General features: G+C 42.8%; 1 protein-coding gene across 3 annotated transcripts in view; it reads right to left on the bottom strand.

Moving 5' to 3' along the window:
• The window catches only part of LOC106563399 (gamma-aminobutyric acid receptor subunit alpha-3), a 133,144-nt gene that overhangs the window by 102,280 nt on the left and 10,415 nt on the right, over positions 1-20,449 (bottom strand). For 2 of the 3 annotated variants that reach the window (XM_014128918.2, XM_045690027.1), the window contains exon 2: positions 723-829. In XM_014128918.2, coding sequence (XP_013984393.1) covers positions 723-808 — 86 coding nt within the window. In that variant the 5' untranslated portion in view covers positions 809-829. Of the gene's footprint in view, positions 1-722; positions 830-4,961; positions 5,156-20,449 lie in introns of those variants that run through there. The other variant, XM_014128920.2, reaches the window with a different exon arrangement.

The raw sequence follows: 20,449 nt of genomic DNA, 5'->3' as shown, positions 1-20,449 counted from the left end.
GGAATGGACTGGGGTAGGAATAATGCAGTGATCTTAGGCCTTGTCTATGGCTATGTCTTGGCAAGAACTTCCTGGCTGTACACCTTCTTACAGTGCCGTGTGCTGCTAATAGGAAGTGAAAGCTAACTGGCCCCATGGAAAGGCAATTTAGGCTAAGCAATCTCTCGCCTTCCCTCGTGTCTCCCCTCTGCTCTTTCGGCAGGTCAGCCTTCTCTCGGGTCTCCCCTCTGCTCTGTCTGCAGGCCAGCCTTCTCTCGGGTATACCCTCTGCTGGCAGGCCAGCCTTCCCTCGGGTCTCCCCTCTGCTCTGTCTGCAGGCCAGCCTTCTCTCGGGTATACCCTCTGCTGGCAGGCCAGCCTTCTCTCGGGTCTCCCCTCTGCTCTGTCGGCAGGCCAGCCTTCCCTCGGGTCTCCCCTCTGCTCTGTCGGCAGGCCAGACTTCCCTTCCCTTCCTCCAGGTTTATTGAGCCTCGCTTTACCACTAGAAATCCAATAGCTATTTACACTGGGCCACGTCTGGCTCGAAATGGCATTCTGCGGATCATGAAGCCTGGCTACAGTACTAGGGCCATATTAATGAATGTATTAGCTGCAACACATCCCCAGAGCTTCAAAATGGGGGACAGAAGAGGACGGGAGGAAGGAGGAGGTGGAGAAGAGCGAGTGGCTGGAAATGGAAGAGAGCTAGGGGAGAGAAGGGAGTGAACTATGAGTCATCCTACCCGGTTTGTGGAAAGGGGTTGAGGAGCAGGAGGCAGATCCATATGCCCGACACGAATACTGCAAGTTTCTGGAGAGTGGCAGCCATATCAAACTATGGCCCAAAACCCTGCAGAAAAGAGAGAAGGACGGACAGATGTACATGTTAATTAGGGCTGGGAATTGCCAAGGACCTCCAAGAGTGTGAAATGTTGTCATCAAGGCAAAGGGTGCCTACTTGGAAGAATCTCAAATATAAAATATATTTTGATTTGTTTAACACTTTTTTGGTTACTAAATGATTCCATATGTGTTATTTGATAGTTTTGATGCCTTCACTATTATTCTACAATGTAGAATATAGTAAAATAAAGAAAAATCCTGGAATGTGTACAGTAGGTGTGTCCAAACCTTTAACTGGTACTGTATATATACAGTGCGTTCGGAAAGTATTCCGACCCCTTGACTTTTTCCAAATTTTGTTACATTAGAGCCTTATTCTAAAATTGATTGAAAAAAAATCCTCATCAATCTACACACAATACCCCATAATGACAAAGCAAAAACAGGTTTTTAGAAATTTTTGCAAATGTAAAAAAAGAAAAATACCTTATTTACATAAGTATTCAGACCCTTTGCTATAAGACTCAAAATTGAGCTCAGGTGCATCCTGCTTCCATCGATGATCCTTGAGATGTTTATACAACTTGATTGGAGTCCATCTGTGGTAATTCTATTGATTGGACATGATTTGGAAAGGCACACACCTGTCTATGTAAGGTCCCACAATTGACAGTGCATGTCAGAGCAAAAACCAGGCCATAAGGTTGAAGGAATTGTCCATAGAGCTCCAAGACAGGATTTTGTCGAGGAAGAGATCTGGGGAAGGGTAGCAAAAAAATTCTGCAGCATTGAAGGTCCAAGAACACAGTGGCCTCCATCATTCTTAAATGGAAAAAGTTTGGAACCACCTCTTCCTAGAGCTGGCTGCCCGGCCAAACTGAGAAATCGGGGGAGAATCCCCTCGAGTTATTTTTAATGTCCCAATTGGGAAATGTGTTGTGAAGTCAGGGTTCAACAATAAGAACCAATAAGAACCCGATGGTCACTCAGAAAGAGCTCCAAAGTTCCTCTGTGGAGATGGGAGAACCTTCCAGAAGGACAACCATCTGCAGCACTCCACCAATCAGGCCTATATGCTAGAGTGGCCAGACGGAAGCCACTCCTCAGTAAAAGGCACATGACAGCCCGCTTGGAGTTTGCCAAAAGGCACCTAAAGGACTTTCAGACCATGAGAAACAAATTCTCTAGTCTGATGAAACCAAGATTGAACTCTTTGGCCTGAATGCCAAGTGTCACGTCTGAAGGAAACCTGGCACCATCCCTACGGTGAAGCATGGTGGTGGCAGCACCATGCTGTGGGGATGTTTTTCTGAGGCAGGGACTGGGAGTCTAGTCAGGATTAAGGGAAAGATGAACGGAGCAAAGTGCAGAGAGATCCTTGATGAAAACCTGCTCCCGAGTGCTCAGGGCCTCAGACTGGGGCAAAGGTTTACCTTCCAACAGGACAACGACCCTAAGCACACAGCCAAGACAACGCAGGAGTGGCTTCGGGACAAGTCTCTGAATGTCCTTGAGTGTCCCAGCCAGAGCCCGGACTTGAACCCGATCGAACATCTCTAGAGAAACCTGAAACTAGCTGTGCAGCAATGCTCCCCATCCAACCTGACAGAGCCTGATAGCATCTGCAGAGAAGAGAAACTCCACAAATACAGGTGTGCCAAGCTTGTAGCATCATACCCAATAGGACTTGAGGCTGTAATCACTGCCAAAGGAGCTTCAACAAAGTACTGAGTAAAGGGTCTGAATGCTTATGTACATTTTATATTTCAATTTTTTTTATTGTATAAATTTGCTAAAATTTATGTCATTATGTGTAGTTTGAAGATTTAATACATTTTAGAATAAGGCTGTAACGTAACAAAATGTGGAAAAAGTCAAAGGGTCTGAATACTTTCCAAATGCACACTCTAACCGCTAGGCTACTTGCTGCAATATTATTTTAGACAATATATATATATATTTTACAAATTGATACATGGAGTCAAAGTATCAATATAATATTGCCTAAAATAATATTGCGGCAAGTAGCCGAGCGGTTAGAGTATTGGGCCAGTAACTGAAAGGTTGTTAGTTCAAATCCCTGAGCCCACAAGGTGGAAGATCTGTCAATGTGCCCTTGAGCAAGGCACTTAACACCTAACTGCTCCAGGTTTGCTGTTGATAATGGCGGACCCTGGCCATGACCCCACTCTCCGAGGGTGTGTTAGGTAGTTGGGATATGCAAAAAAATAAAATTCCAATTCACACATTGGTATAATACACACTTCTACATGTGTGAATAGGACAAACACTGTATAAGCACCCACTCAATCATCATCATCAACTGTATTGATGTTTTCCCCCCCATCACTAATGTTAAGGTGAATTAGCATCATAGATCAATATGTATGTCCAGTCCTGGAAAGCAGAATGAAAACAGTTAGTGAAACACATAATTCATTGGCAGGTGTCCTGAGGGACCTGGATCTAAATTGATTTCCTGTTGCTCTGGCCTCATGACAAGCTTTGACAGACAGACAGACAGACGGACAGACGGACAGACGGACAGACAGACAAATGGTTTGATGTTCTTCTATGGCCATGACGACAGAGATACTGAGCCAAAATGCTAGGCTTTGAGTAGATATATACAGTATGAAACTACAGGTTATTAGTCATGGAAGCTTTGGGCCTTCCATACTGTATTGTATGTAGTAAATAAGTCATGTTAATGTCCCAACCCATGGTAAGTGCCAAAGCTCTTCAAAATATTACAGGTGTAGTAACCTGCCCTGCTGGGATTTAACCTTTGTAGTCACCTTCCTATACATGCTTGTTAATATTGTAGTACTGAGTCCTACTGAGAATGATGACAAACATAGCCTTTACTGTCAGCTCTGAGCAACTCAAGTTTTAGATGCAATGATGACCAAACTAATATGAATATTTTAGCACTTGGAGGAAAACCTGGACTCGCTAACAAAAGCAAATTATTTAATGAAACAAGTCCAATTTGTTTCCTTGCTGCGCGAGCCAAAAGCAGTGAAGACGAGGGAATTTATTTGCTTTTCTGCCCAATATGCAGCAGCACAAAAGCTATGGAGCATAAATACTGAGTAATTCCTCTCACGCAGGCAGCGAAGCTCTGATTGGAGCTTCACCCAGGCAGCAGGCTGCAGCATTAGGGAGTCCCTGTGCTTTCCCCTTAAGAGGATACTTTGTAAAACTGCTGTTTCTTCAGACACACCAACCAACGATATAGGGGCTTTGTAAGGATTAATAATGGAATCACCGACACATGAATACACTTCGAACAAACATAAAGACTGTAGGGACTGAGGTACTGGCAACAAGACCGAAAAGCTAAACAAAAAAACTATTGCCCTTTAAGCCAAGCCTGGAGAGTATCTATGCCTTTTATTTGACGTAAAGAAAATTGTCACGAAACGCCACCATATAAATGTCACAACATAAATACTGCGTTGCTTACACTGTAAATGTAGACAGGTGGACCTTTGTTGAAAACAGTAGTGGTGCGTGGGTAAAATCACTGGGGAAGCCAAGCCAGTAAAAAAGCCATATTACAACTTCCATTGTGATAATTGTGTTTGCTCTATAACCCATTCCTTCATACGCCACCTTGATACAGTAGACAATAAGGCCGTGACAACAAAAAGACTCAGTTACACACCTGACTCAGTTACACAGCGACGGAAAAAATTAAACTACACATACATTTGTTTCATCACAAAACAACATCTGTCCGGTGAAGTCCACAAAGCAAATATTGCATGTAAAAAACAGTCATATGACATGCAGTATTGTCAAGCAAGTTACTGTTTTCGACAGTCTACGAAACAACTAGTGATTTAGAACGACGGTGTTACCGCAAGTCAGCACAAAGACAACAGGAGCACTGCCCCTGCTATTCCTGCATGATTTACACTTAAACATTTAAACATCAAATCAACAAGGCTATATACAGTATATGCTTAGTTTAAAACACTGAAATCAAAATGAAAACAAACACATTTTGTCCAATCAATGTTGCTAAATATCATGTGGCTGTCCATGGAACTGATTTCTGTCTGTGTGTGTACGTGTGTGTGTGTGAGCTTGCGTGCATGCGCAAGTAAAAAAATAAATACATGTTGACTCACCCTACTTGTAGACTAGTTGAATGCCAACGCCATCCTCATCTCTTTCATGTTGGCAAAACAGTCTATGACTCTGTCATACAGTATGCTTTTAGTTTATGTTGTCATAGGCTACCTAGTTAAAATGTTTGCTAGCCTAACTTCCTCGCATGGGCAAAAATGAACCAGCTAAGTTAGCTAGCTAGTTAACGTGAGCCTACTAGGCTACATACAGTTGAAGTCGGAAGTTTACATACACTTAGGTACCTTCAAACTTAGTGCCTCTTTGCTTGACATCATGGGAAAATCAAAATAAATCAGCCAAGACCTCAGAAAAAAGATTGCAGACCTCCACAAGTCTGGTTCATCCTTGGGAGCACGCCTGAAGGTACCACGTTCATCTGTACAAACAATAGTATGCAAGTATAAACACCATGGGACCACGCAGCCGTCATACCGTTCTGTCTCCTAGAGATGAACGTACTTTGGTGCGAAAAGTGCAAATCAATCCCAGAACAACAGCAAAGGACCTTGTGAAGATGCTGGAGGAAACAGGTAGAAAAGTATCTATATCCACAGTAAAACGAGTCCTATATCGACATAACCTGAAAGGCCGCTCAGCAAGGAAGAAGCCACTGCTCCAAAACCGCCATAAAGAAGCCAGACTATGGTTTGCAACTGCACATGGGGACAAAGATCGTACTTTTTGGAGAAATGTCCTCTGGTCTGATGAAACAAAAATAGAACTGTTTGGCCATAATGACCATCGTTATGTTTGCAGGGAAAAGGGGGAGGCTTGCAAGCTGAAGAACACCATCCTAACCGTGGAGCACGGGGGCGGCAGCATCATGTTGTGGGGGTGCTTTGCTGCAGGAGGGACTGGTGCACTTCACAAAATAGATGGCATCATGAGGAAGGGAAATTATGTGGATATATTGAAGCAACATCTCAAGACATCAGTCAGGATGTTAATGCTTGGTCGCAAATAGGTCTTCCAAATGGACAATGACCCCAAGCATACTTCCAAAGTTGTAGCAAAATGGCTTAAGGACAACAACGTCAAGGTATTGAAGCGGCCATCACAAAGCCCTGACCTCAATCCTATAGAAAATTTGTGGGCAGAACTGAAAAAGTGTGTGCGAGCAAGGAGGGACTACAAACCTGACTCAGTTACACCAGCTCTGTCAGGAGGAATGGGCCAAAATTCACCCAACCTTTTGTGGGAAGCTTGGGGAAGACTACCTGCAACGTTTGACCCAAGTTAAACAATTTAAAGGCAATGCTACCAAATACTAATTGAGTGTATGTAAACTTCTGAGCCACTAGGAATGTGATGAAATAAATAAAAGCTGAAATAAATCACTCTCTACTGTTATTCTGACATTTCACATTCTTAAAATAAAGTGGTGATCCTAACTGACCTAAGACAGGGAATTTTAACTAGGATTAAAGTTCAGGAATTGTGAAAAAACTGAGTTTAAATGTATTTTACTAAGGTGTATGTAAACTTCTGACTTCAACTGTACATCTACTTTAGGCTACATATTGAACTTCAATCGTCTCAGGACTGTGGCACAATATATGAATTTATGGTAAGATCAGATTTTCCATCATAATCATTGGCCTGTATAGAGAATTAAGTAAAAACTACAAGTCCAAATCCACATCTCCATCCATTGCTTAGGAAAGAACCGATTTAGCAAACTGCAGGACAACACAAGCAGACCAGAAACAGACACGTTTGTCTGACAATGATGACGTTTTGCTTAGGATGTGATTTGATTGGTGTGAAGCCAAATCCAAACTGGCCTCCCTTGGTTGGCGTTTTGCTGTGCCAGGACAACCCACAGTTGAGCTCAGCTCAATGCTGGCTAATTATTTTATAAAAATGTTATCAAGGGAGGCCAAATGCTTGCTGGCATCAATCAATCAAATGCTACGGCAGCAACATGTTATACTCTTTTGTTCCAGACAGCATCAGATACATGGGCTATACATACTGAGACAGAGGAGCGCTGTATCCCTCGCTCTGATTTCTCCGGTGAGATTCAGTCACTTGCGAATTGACGGAAAATTATGAAACAGAGAAACAAAAGATACATTATTTTCTTATTTTTAATTTATTTATCGGTACATGTATACACGCTACTGGCAAAGGCAAGACGTTATCCAGAGCAAAGGGACTGATGGGATATGAAGCAGCCAGATTCCAGCTCAAAATTAACTGCGTCTCAACTGTGTCTCGTGTGAGTGAGAGAGAGAGAGAGAGAGAAGGCGGGAGGGGAGGGTAGAGGAGAGGAAACGGGAGGAGTGGGCGGGGAGAGGTGGAGACAGAGTTATTACTACTCTTTGAGATGGGAGGTGGAAGCAGCATTGTAAATACAAAATACTTCATCTACCCTATTGATCTATTCTAGTTGTTCTAGATTCTGGCACTAGTGCAAAGCCCCTGTAACAATAAGAAGTTACTTCTGAGAAGGTGGTTAAGTGTTTATCTAATACTTCATGGTCTGTGTCTACACCTCTCTGATTGTAAGATCAGTTGATGCCAGATTCCTTCATGACAAGCCACATATGGTCACAAACCTCCTCTGAAAAGGAGAAATAATTCAACACTGAGTGTTTTCTGACACCTCAATCATCTTCTAAAGGTGTGGAAAAATCTGCTTTGGTATGTGCAGTCCTGCCAAAGAGCGGCAAGGCTCAATTCTCTCAATCGCGGGTGTTTGTGTTCATTTTTTAAAAACATTTTTTAAACAGACATCTCCCTGCCGGCACCTGTCAAACCATCAGAGAGAAAGGTCAAAAACCTCAGCTCACTTTATCTCCATGGCCACATTTGTCAATAGTCAAATACCACACAGTTTATCATAGCGAACTATGCTTTATTACAGGCGATAGTTTCAGCACACGTCACGGTATTAGAAAGCATGCTGTACCTCTTGGAAGTCTCGTAGATCGACCTTGCTTGTGGAATGGATGAATTGGTGCCTCTGAGACAGTCCAGATGGCTGTTTGAGGACCTTGATCTTGTGTTTTTATTTGATTGCGTTTGTGTTTTTTTGTTGTTTATACAGTATATTTTGTATGTTAACTATGCATTTTGATGATGTTTTGTAACTTTCCCCAGGCCGTTGCTGTAAAGGAGAATGTATTCTCAATCAACTCACCTGGTAAAATACGGAATAAATGAATGAAAGTACCAGCGGGGCTGTCTGTCCATCAGAGCTCCACCGCTTTAAAAGGACAAAGAACATTTGGGAAACTCGGCATTACACCTCTATTCTCACACCGTGGCTCTGCTCTGTGGGTCAGTGGTGGCCAGACCACTGGTTGACATTACACCCCTGTTCTCACACCGTGGATCTGCTCTGTGGGTCAGTGGTGGCCAGGTCACTGGTTGGCATTACACCCCTGTTCTCACACCGTGGCTCTGCTCTGTGGGTCAGTGGTGGCCAGACCACTGGTTGACATTACACCCCTGTTCTCACACCGTGGCTCTGCTCTGTGGGTCAGTGGTGGCCAGGTCACTGGTTGGCATTACACCTCTGTTCTCACACCGTGGATCTGCTCTGTGGGTCAGTGGTGGCCAGACCACTGGTTGACATTACACCCCTGTTCTCAAACCGTGGATCTGCTCTGTGGGTCAGTGGTGGCCAAGTCACTGGTTGGCATTACACCTCTGTTCTCACACCGTGGATCTGCTCTGTGGGTCAGTGGTGGCCAGACCACTGGTTGACATTACACCCCTGTTCTCACACCGTGGATCTGCTCTGTGGGTCAGTGCTCACACCGTGGATCTGCTCTGTGGGTCAGCTGAGCTCATACAGCTAACCGCTTACAGAAGCTGTGTAGTAGTTCACAGCCTCTCGCCCTTTTATATGGATGACAGTGAGACCCCTCATCCCATCCCCTAATCCCTTTCGCAGCCTTACAGATCGAGGAGCAAACACAGATCTTCCTCAGGGGTATTCAGCAAATGTTCTCTGTTACAAGAGCTGGGGAACACAAATGATCTTAGGATGGTTAAAGATTTGAGCTCTTTCAAGTGCTCACTCGGGACGCATCTCTGCAGGTCTGTCCCATCCCGAAACGTGTCTGTGTCCCTGATGAATGCATTCCTCCTGGGCTGAAACACTTTAGATGGGGGCATCCCCCATGTTCATTCCAGCTGAGCGCCAAATGACTTTGTTTAATCGTTCTCTCTCAGCGTTTTTATTAATGGGTCTATATTACAAGTAATTCTGGATTGTTAGACATCAGAGATTTTATGTTATCCATAAAAGCCACAGGATGCCAGCCCTCCAGAGCCAGAAATAACAATTCCTTGCCCGATAATGTCTGACAGAAAATTGCGTCTGTTAATGTCATGACATCTACTGCTTCCTATTTAAGCAAGACCTGCTCGCATTGTGGTCATCATCTCACATATCTTATATCTAACAGTCTTAAATGTCATTGATACATTTATCTGTAGTCTAAGACAAGGTTGCTGGGTGACTGAAGGCTGAGTGAACAATCGACTGCAGCCTTTCCAATGGCCGTGGCTCACAAAGACATTTCCTTCATACTGTTGTTGTTACACAACATGACCAAAAGTATGTGGACACCTGCTCATCAAACATCACATTCCAAAATGATGGACATTAATATGGAGTTGGTTCCCCCTTTGTTGCTATAACAGCCTCCACTCTTCTGGGAAGGCTTTCTACTAGATGATGGAATATTGCTGCGGGGACTTGCTTCCATTCTGTCACAAGAGCATTAGTGAGGCACTGATGTCAGGCGATTAGGTCTGGCTCGCAGTCGGCGTTCCAATTGATCCCAAAGGTGTTCGATAGGGTTGAGGTCATGGCTCTGCGCAGTCCTGTCAAGTACTTCCACACCGATGTCGACAAACCATTTCTGTATGCTTTGTGCACAGGGGCATTGTCATGCTGAAACAGGACATAGCCTTCCCCAAACTGTTGCCACAAAGTTGGAAGAAGCACAGAATCATCTAGAATGTCATTGTGTGGTGTAGCGTTAACATCTCCCTTCACTGGAACTAAGGGGCCTAGCCCAAACCATGAAAAAAAGCCCCAGACCATTATTCCACCTCCACCAAACTTTACAGTTGGTAGTGTTCTCCTGGCATCTGCCAAACCCAGATTCGTCCGTCAGACTGCCAGATGGTAGCGTGATTCATCACTCCAGAGAACGCATTTCCACTGCTCCAATGACTCCAGCTGACGCTTGGCATTGCGCATGGTGATCTTAGGCTTCTGTGCAGCTGATCAGCCATGGAAACCCATTTCATGAGCTCCCAACGAATAGTTATTGTGCTAACATTGCTTCCAGAGGGAGTTTGGAACTCGGTAGTGAGTGTTACAACTGAGGACAGATCATTTTTGCACGCTACGCGCTTCAGCACTCAGTGGTCCCATTCTTTGAGCTTGTTTGGCCTACCACATCGTGGCTGAGCCGTTGTTGCTCCTAGACGTTTCCACTTCACAATAACAGCACTTACAATTGACCGGGGCAGCTCTAGCAGGCCAGAAATTTCACAAACTGACTTGTTGAAAGGTGGCATCCTATGATGGTGCCACGTTGAAAGTCACTGAGCTTTTCAGTAAGGCCATTCTACTGCCAATGTTTGTCTATGGAGATTACATGGCTGTGTGCTCAATTTTATACACCTGTCAGCAACGGGTATGGTTGAAATAGCCAAATCCACTAATTTGAAGGGGTGTCCACATACTTTTGTATATATAGTGTACCTCATGCCTAAAAGGCAAAAGGCTACACCACAAACAAATGATTCATATCCTGAAAACAAACTCTCGCTAATAAGGAGGACAGAGATCCACATAAAGGGCTATAAACAGACAGTGTCACTGTCACTGGACTGCAGCAGGCAAGAAGTTAAACTACCATCCTCTCCCTTGTCTGAGCGGGTGCCCCCAGATTTCATGCCACCCACAGGGCCTCTTTTGATAATACCAAGTGGACTGGAATTCTCCTCTATGCAATGTTTCATTCTACCCCTGTACTATTAACCTCATATGACCATTTGGATCTTGCCAGCTCACATTCTGTTTCGCTACACGGTGGTAAGCTCGCGAGATCAGGATGGTTGTACGAGGCTACTTTCCTATATCTGTGGCATTTTATCATTTACTTTCTATGAACATATGGGAATTTACAATGCCTTCAGAAAGTATTCAAAATATATTTAATCCATTTTAAATTCAGGCTGTAACACAACAAAATGTGGAAAAAGTCAAGGGGTGTGAATACTTTCTGAAGGCATTGTAGATATTCTCTCCCCTCATTATTCATAAAGTTGACACTACAGTACCCACCAAGCCACCGGCGGTTTGTGTTACCACTTTGAGGATGGCCAGAGACACCACACCTCCACGGTGGCAGTAGCTTCAGCCTGGGCTGTCTACTCCTGTTCACACACAGGCTGGGGGGCTGAAATGGCACTAACCATCTGACAGCTTTGACTTTGTAACCCCTAAATCTAACAGTCCAGGACATTCAGAAGAGGAGCACACTAGTGGGAGGTACAGGGGACTCTGACAGGCCAGGTAAATCAAAAGGGAACCACATTTAGTCACTTCTGACTGCAAGGTGAGTCAACTTGATTAAGATTTGTATTAATGTGATACTGTGATATTAGTGCTGCGGTTACAGGACTCAAGGAGCAGACAGCAGAGATGGAACTGACTTTAATAGCTGACTAGGCAAGGTCAACATGGCCTTTCAACAGCCTGGCTCCTCTAAAGCCTGTACAAGTTGATGGGCTGAATCATGACAGGGGCAGAGAGAGGTGTTTGCCAATTAAGGACATATCACCTCCAAGAGCAAGAATGACTCCTCATGAAATAGGCATGGTTAGTGTCTGAGGCTAAGCAAAAACAACTTGGCTTTCATATGAATGTGATAAGCATATGGGATGCTGCAGTGGGAACGGGGCGGGCTGGTCTAAGTCTGCTCCTTGGGCTGTATAATCCACTTCAAAGCAATGTTTACGCTCCCTCTGGCGAGAGCAGACAGGGAAACACTGACTCATGCGTGATGAGGAGGAGTCCTGGCCAAGAAACATCTTGTGTTTGACTAAACATCATATGGATGGCTAACAAACAACATCGACTCAATACATATTTTCAGAAATCCATTGACAGTTCATTTATATGCAACTGTCAACTAAAGAAAGGGTAAGTTCTATAATGCCCACCAACCTACATACATGTGTTCAAATAAAGCACGATTGGGCAATTTCTTCTAAGATATTGCTTTATCTGCAATATTTGACACCCATTTATCAAACTCTGCAAACTGTACAATACAGAAATGAACAGCTCTGCGGATACAGTAATTCCCATAGAACTAATACATGGAATGTGAACACGATCCAGTTAAGCATTTGCTCATATTACAGTGAGGGAAAAAAGTATTTGATCACTTGCTGATTTTGTACGTTTGCCCACTGACAAAGAAATGATTTAAAATTTTAACGGTAGGTTTATTTGAACAGTGAGAGACAGAATAACAACAAAAGAAATCCTGAAAAATGCATGTAAAAAATGTTATAAAATGATTTGCATTTTAATGAGGGAAATAAGTATTTGACCCCTCTGCAAAACATGACTTAGTACTTGGTGGCAAAACCCTTGTTGGCAATCACAGAGGTCAGACGTTTCTTGTAGTTGGCCACCAGGTTTGCACACATCTCAGGAGGGATTTTGTCCCACTCCTCTTTGCAGATCTTCTCCAAGTCATTAAGGTTTCGAGGCTGACGCTTGGCAACTCGAACCTTCAGCTCCCTCCACAGATTTTCTATGGGATTAAGGTCTGGAGACTGGCTAGGCCACTCCAGGACCTGAATGTGCTTCTTCTTGAGCCACTCCTTTGTTGCCTTGGCCGTGTGTTTTGGGTCATTGTCATGCTGGAATACCCATCCACGACCCATTTTCAATGCCCTGGCTGAGGGAAGGAGGTTCTCACCCAAGATTTGATGGTACATGGCCCCGTCCATCGTCCCTTTGATGCGGTGAAGTTGTCCTGTCCCCTTAGCAGAAGAACACCCCCAAAGCATAATGATTCCACCTCCATGTTTGACGGTGGGGATGGTGTTCTTGGGGTCATAGGCAGCATTCCTTCTCCTCCAAACACGGCGAGTTGAGTTGATGCCAAAGAGCTCCATTTTGGTCTCATCTGACCACAACACTTTCACCAGTTGTCCTCTGAATCATGCAGATGTTCATTGGCAAACTTCAGACGGGCATGTATATGTGCTTTCTTCAGCAGGGAGACCTTACGGGCACTGCAGGATTTCAGTCCTTCACGGCATAGTGTGTTACCAATTGTTTTCTTGGTGACTATGGTCCCAGCTGCCTTGAGATCATTGACAAGATCCTCCCGTGTAGTTCTGGGCTGATTCCTCACCGTTCTCATGATCATTGCAACTCCACGAGATGAGATCTTGCATGGAGACCCGGGCCGAGGGAGATTGACAGTTCTTTTGTGTTTCTTCCATTTGCGAATAATCGCACCAACTGTTGTCACCTTCTCACCAAGCTGCTTGGCGATGGTCTTGTAGCCCATTCCAGCCTTGTGTAGGTCTACAATCTTGTCCCTGACATCCTTGGAGAGCTCTTTGGTCTTGGCCATGGTGGAGAGTTTGGAATCTGATTGATTGATTGCTTCTGTGGACAGGTGTCTTTTATACAGGTAACACGCTGAGATTAGGAGCACTCCCTTTAAGAGTGTGCTCCTAATCTCAGCTCGTTACCTGTATAAAAGACACCTGGGAGCCAGAAATCTTTCTGATTGAGAGGGGGTCAGATACTTATTTCCCTCATTAAAATGCAAATCAATTTATACAATTTTTGACATGCGTTTTTCTGGATTTTTCTGTTGTTATTCTGTCTCTCACTGTTCAAATAAACCTACCATTAAAATTATAGACTGATCATTTCTTTGTCAGTGGGCAAACATACAAAATCAGCAGGGGATCAAATACTTTTTTCCCCTCACTGTATGTTTCAAAAAGGGCACAAGTGGGGAAGATGCCACACATGTATTTATATTTCACAATATAGCACAACCCATTAGTCTGATAGCTGTATGACAATACAAACTGGAATTACATAGCAGACAAGCAACCTTCATATATGTACATACTGGTGCGAGAGAGATAAGACATTTAACTATTTGGAATGACACCAAACAGGCACTCACAACAGGCAATAGGATAACGGTGAAGGCTTCAATATTGGGTACCATAATGAAATCCCACCCTGTGTATCTATCCAGATACACATCTCAAGCCTCCACACACACATATACTCAGCTAAATAGCTAGATTTGTGGTGATAAAATACTTTTAGAATAATTATGCAAATTAGTGTGACCGTACAATTAGTCTTTCTAGAGACCTGCAGGATACTTCAACAGCCTCTGCACAGATCATTACAACAGTACATGAAATACACACTTTTCCCATTCCAATGGAAAGCAGATGTTAAACTTGGGATAGAAGTTTGCCTCCCATGCAAAATCTGTCTTAGAGCATTAAGGGTTCCTGCTGAAGACCAATCTCTACCTCAGCACACCACCTGCACTCAAAGCAATGTCGTATTACCTTGTGCTATGTTACATCATATACAGCCCACCTCATATACAGCCCACCTTCATTTCAAGTTTGCATAACAATCGGTAATCGGTAATTTTGCCCACCGATTTGCCTTTTTTTTTTTTTTTTTTTAGACCTTTATTTAACTAGGCAAGTCAGTTAAAAACACATTCTTATTTTCAATGACGGCCTAGGAACGGTGGGTTAACTGCCTTGTTCAGGGGCAGAACGACAGATTTTTACCTTGTCAGCTTGGGGATGCAACCTTATGGTTAACTAGTCCAATGCTCTAACCACCTGCTTTACGTTGCACTCCACGAGAAGCCTGCCTGTTACGCAAATGCAGTAAGAAGCCAAGGTAAGTTGCTAGCTAGCATTTAACTTATCTTATAAAAAACAATCAATCAATCATAATCACTAGTTAACTACACATGGTTGATGATATTACTAGTTTATCTAGCCAGTCCTGCGTTGCATATAATCGATGTGGTGCGCATTCGCGAAAAAGGACTATCTTTGCTCCGATGTGTACCTAACCATAAACATCAATGCCTTTCATAAAATCAATACACAAGTATATATTTTTAAACCTGCATATTTAGTTAATATTGCCTGCTAACATGAATTTATTTTAACTAGGGAAAATGTGTCACTTCTCTTGCAAAGACAGCCGATTTCGCCAAATGGGGGATGATTTAACAAAAGCGCATTTGCGGGAAAAAAAGCATAATCGTTGCACGACTGTACCTAACCATAAACATCAATGCCTTTCTTAAAATCAGTACATAGAAGTATATATTTTTAAACCTGCATATTTAGCTAAAAGAAATCCAGGTTAGCAGGCAATATTAACCAGGTGAAATTGAGTCAGTTCTCTTGCGTTCCTTGCACGCAGAATCAGGGTATATGCAACAGTTTGGGCCGCCTGGCTCGTTGCGAACTAATTTGCCAGAATTTTACGTAATTATGACATAACATTGGAGGTTGTGCAATGTAACAGGAACATTTAGACTTATGGATGCCACCCGTTAGGTAAAATACAGAACGGTTCCGTATTTCACTGAAAGAATAAACGTGATAGTTTCCGGATTCGACCATATTAATGACCTAAGGCTCGTGTTACTGTGTGTTATTATGTTATAATTAAGTCTATGATTCGATATTTGATAGAACAGTCTGACTGAGCGATGGTAGGCACCAGCAGGCTCGTAAGCGTTCATTCAAAATAGCAGTTTCGTGCGTTTGCCAGCAGCCCTTTGCAATGCATTGCGTTGTTTATGACTTCAAGCCTATCCACTCCCAAGATGAGGCTGGTGTAACCGATGTGAAATGGCTAGCTAGTTAGCCGGGTGCGCGCTAATAGCGTTTCAAACGTCACTCACTCTGAGACTTGGAGTAGTTGTTTCTCTGTATGGGTAACGCTGCTTCGAGGGTGGCTGTTGTCGATGTGTTCCTGGTCTGAGCCCAGGTAGGAGCGAGGAGAGGGACGGAAGCTATACTGTTACACTGGTAATACTAAAGTGCCTATAAGAACATCCAATAGTCAAAGGTATATGAAATACAAATCGTATAGAGAGAAATAGTCCTATACTTCCTATAATAACGACAACCTAAAACTTCTTACCTGGGAATATTGAAGACTCATGTTAAAAAGAACCACCAGCTTTCATATGTTCTCATGTTCTGAGCAAGGAACTTAAACGTTAGCTTTCTTACATGGCTCATAACGCACTTTTACTTTCTTCTCCAACACTTTGTTTTTGTATTATTTAAACCAAATTGAACATGTTTCATTATTTATTTGAGGCTAAATTGATTTTATTGATGTATTATATTAAGTTAAAATAAGTGTTCATTCAGTATTGTTGTAATTGTCATTATTACAAATAAATAAATAAATAAAAACCGTCCGATTAACCTCTCTAGGGTAGGGGGCAGTATTTGCACGGCCGGATAAAAAAAACGTACCCGATTTAATCTGGTTATTACTACTGCCCAGAAACTAGAATATGCATATAATTGTTTGATTTGGATAGAAAACACCCTAAAGTTTCTAAAACTGTTTGAATGGTGTCTGTGAGTATAACAGAACTCATATGGCAGGCAAAAACCTGAGATGATTCCTTACAGGAAGTGCCCTCTCTGACCATTTCTTGGCCTTCTACACTCTCTTTATTGAAAACTGAGGATCTCTGCTGTAACGTGACACTTCCTACGGCTCCCATAGGCTCTCAGAAGGCGGCAGAACGTTGAATGATGACTTTGCAGCCCATTGCTGAAAAACAGTAGCGCATTTGGATAGTGGTCGATCAGAGAACAATGAGACTGGGGGCGCGTGCACGAGACGACTCCATGTTTTTATTTTTTCATCTTTGAACAAAAACAGGGTTTCTCGGTCGGAATATTATCGCTTTTTTACGAGAAAAATCGCATAAAAATTGATTTTAAACAGCGGTTGACAAGTACGGTAATGGAATATTTAGAATTTTTTTGTCACGAAACGCGTCGGGCGCGTCACCCTTCGTCACCCTTCGGATAGTGTCTTGAACGCACGAACAAAACAGAGGATATTTAAACATAACTATGGATTATTTTGAACCAAACCAACATTTGTTATTGAAGTAGAAGTCCTGGGAGTGCATTCTGACGAAGAACAGCAAAGGTAATCCAATTTTTCTTATAGTAAATCTGAGTTTGGTGAGTGCCAAACTTGCCGGGTGTCAAAATAGCTAGCCCGTGATGGCGAGCTATCTACTCAGAATATTGCAAAATGTGCTTTTTCCGAAAAGCTATTTTAAAATCGGACATAGCGATTGCATAAAGGAGTTCTGTATCTATAATTCTTAAAATAATTGTTGTTTTTTGTGAACGTTTATCGTGAGTAATTTAGTAAATTCACCGGAAGTTTGCGGTGGGTATGCTAGTTCTGAACGTCACATGCTAATGTAAAAAGCTGGTTTTTGATATAAATATGAACTTGATTGAACAAAACATGCATGTATTGTATAACATAATGTTCTAGGAGTGTCATCTGATGAAGATCATCAAAGGTTAGTGCTGCATTTAGCTGTGGTTTGGGTTTATGTGACATTATATGCTAGCTTGAAAAATGGGTGTCTGATTATTTCTGGCTGGGTACTCTGCTGACATAATCTAATGTTTTGCTTTCGTTGTAAAGCCTTTCTGAAATCGGACAGTGTGGTTAGATTAACGAGAGTCTTGTCTTTAAAATGGTGTAAAATAGTCATATGTTTGAGAAATTGAAGTAATAGCATTTCTAAGGTATTTGAATATCGCGCCACGGGATTCCACTGGCTGTTGAGTAGGTGGGACGATTTCGTCCCACATACCCTAGAGAGGTTAATCGGTACCGACTTTTTTTGGGTCCTCCAATAATCGGTATCGGCGTCGAAAAATCATAATCGGTCGACCTCTAGTGTAGACTAACAGTGAAATGCTTACAGGCCCTTCCCAACAATGCAGAGAGAAAAAAATAAGAGAAATAACAGAAAAATAGAAAACTTATAACACAAGGAATGAATACACAATGAGTAACGATAACTTGGCTATATACACGGGTAAAGGGAAAGGGGATACCTAGTCAGTTGTACAACTGAATGCATTCAACCGAAATGCGTCTTCCACTTTTACCCCAACTCCTCCGAATCAGAGAGGTGCGGGAGGCTGCCTTAAATCGACACCCACGAAGCAGTTGTTGGGGGTTAACTCAATCAAATGTATTTATAAAGCCCTTTTTACATCAGCCGATGTCACAAAGTGCTATACAGAAACCCAGCCTAAAGCAATGCAGAAGCACAGTTAACTGCCTTACTCAAGAGCAGAACAGCAGATTTGTTCTACCTTGCCAGCTCAGGGATGTGAACCATCAACCTCTTGGTTACTGGTCCAATGCTCTTAACCGCTAGGCTACCTATCACCCCAAAAAATGTATGTATTTCATCATTTGCCATTATATATTGTTTTGGCAGGCACTGTCAAGACTATAGTTCAAACCACCAGCAATAATTGGAGATTGAACTGCAAGAACTGAAGAAGCTGCACTTGCCCCTTCCTGTACCAGTACAGAGTATATGTGCAGGGGTATGAGGTAATCGAGGTAGATATGTACATATAGGTAGGGATAAAGTGATAGATAATGAACAGTAACAGCAGCATATGTGATGAGTCAAAAGAGTGCAAAAAGGGTCAATGCAGATTGTCCGGGTAGCTATTGGTTAACTATTTGACTAACTATTTAGCAGTCTTATAGCTTGGGAGTAGAAGCTACTCAGGGTCCTGTTGGTTCAAGACTTGGTGCATTGGTACTGCTTGCCGTGCGGTAGCAGAGAGAACAGTCTATTACTTGGGTGGCTGCTATACAATATGTTGCTGCTCTGATTATTCTTAAATCGGCGTATTCATTTTTAAGCTATTGAGACACGATGGGGTAAATGGGGCAAAGCAAACATCTCACAATAGAATCATGTGATTCACGACAAAGAAGGAAACTGAACAAACCAAAATGATGAGAAAAATATGCAGCGAGTGATTAGGCCAATGATAGTTGTTGTTGTGAACAGGAGATGACAGGGACGATGGGGATAATTCTACTACAGTACCTGCTATGGTTTACATCTCCACTCACTGGAGACACTAATACTGTGGATTTACATACACTATCAGTCTGTGTCCTACTAACAAAGCCATGGTGGAGGAAACACTACTAAAGAGTTCCATACTGCAGTGAAGAGCCATTTTAGAAAAGAACTATGCTTTATGGTAAAGTAATGATTCTCTGCAGTCAGGTGCAGTATCTTCACTTCACATATTCCTATAACAACATTTGACTGTTTCCTCTGTAAGAGTTATTAGACAGTGAGATGGAGAAAGCCTTGGGGTACAGAGGAGGAATCAGAAATTGCTATGTTTGCTCAAGACAAGGAGAGGAAGGAGCAGAAAGAAATCTCATTATAAGTAGCGTTTTCAGTGCCTAAGTGGCCAATGGATCATACTCCAGCAGCACCAGACTAGCTTTAACTGCAGCATTTCTCCCCCAGCAAATGCAGTGGCTGCTCTTCCTCAGAAACACTAGCAATCAAGCATACCACAGATAACATTGCTACATTCCACACTTAACTTATTTATTGATGCTTTTGATTTATTGATTTTTCTATTATGTCACATGAGTTAGGGATAGTGTAAAAGCATGCTGTCTAATAGGGCATGTTGGTACATGTAAACGGTGATGAGGTGTGATAAACTGATCATACTGATTAGACATATTGTTGCAGTGAGGATGTTTTTACATGAAACACTACACACATTTTCTTCCTGTCCTGAGAAATGAAAGTGATACTGTTTTTCAACTAAGATGACCCCACACAAATGAATGGAAGTCTTGAAATATACAGGAGTTGTGTAGTTCGTTAGCCATTTTGTCACGACTGATTTGGACTGGTGTAGAGGCGGAATCAGATGCAGGAGACAGAGGTGCTGGAGGTGAGTGTCTTTTAATGAAATGACACACACAAAGGCCGTAAAGCACAGGGCGCTACACAAAGTTTGCCTGGGAAAACACATTCCCATAAAACACAAAAAGGTATATATTCCACGGCACAAAAGGCAAGAGGCGCAGCCCGGTAAATCTTTTGACAAAACTGTCGGAAACACAACGTACAAAAATACGTCCCACCGTCCTGAGTGGACAATAAACAATCCCGCACAAAACCCCAACTGAAAACACACATTAAATAAGCCCCCACTAATGACAGACACAAAACAGGTGCGGAACAGACAGACAAAACTAAAAGACACATGAAACAACGATCGGTGGCAGCTAATAGGCCGGGGACGACGACCGCCGAGCGCCGCCCGACCGAGGAGGGGC

Source organism: Salmo salar, chromosome ssa11, assembly GCF_905237065.1.
Source record: "Salmo salar chromosome ssa11, Ssal_v3.1, whole genome shotgun sequence".
Classification (NCBI taxonomy): Eukaryota; Metazoa; Chordata; class Actinopteri; order Salmoniformes; family Salmonidae; genus Salmo; species Salmo salar.
This window is presented reverse-complemented; position numbering and strand designations above follow the sequence as displayed.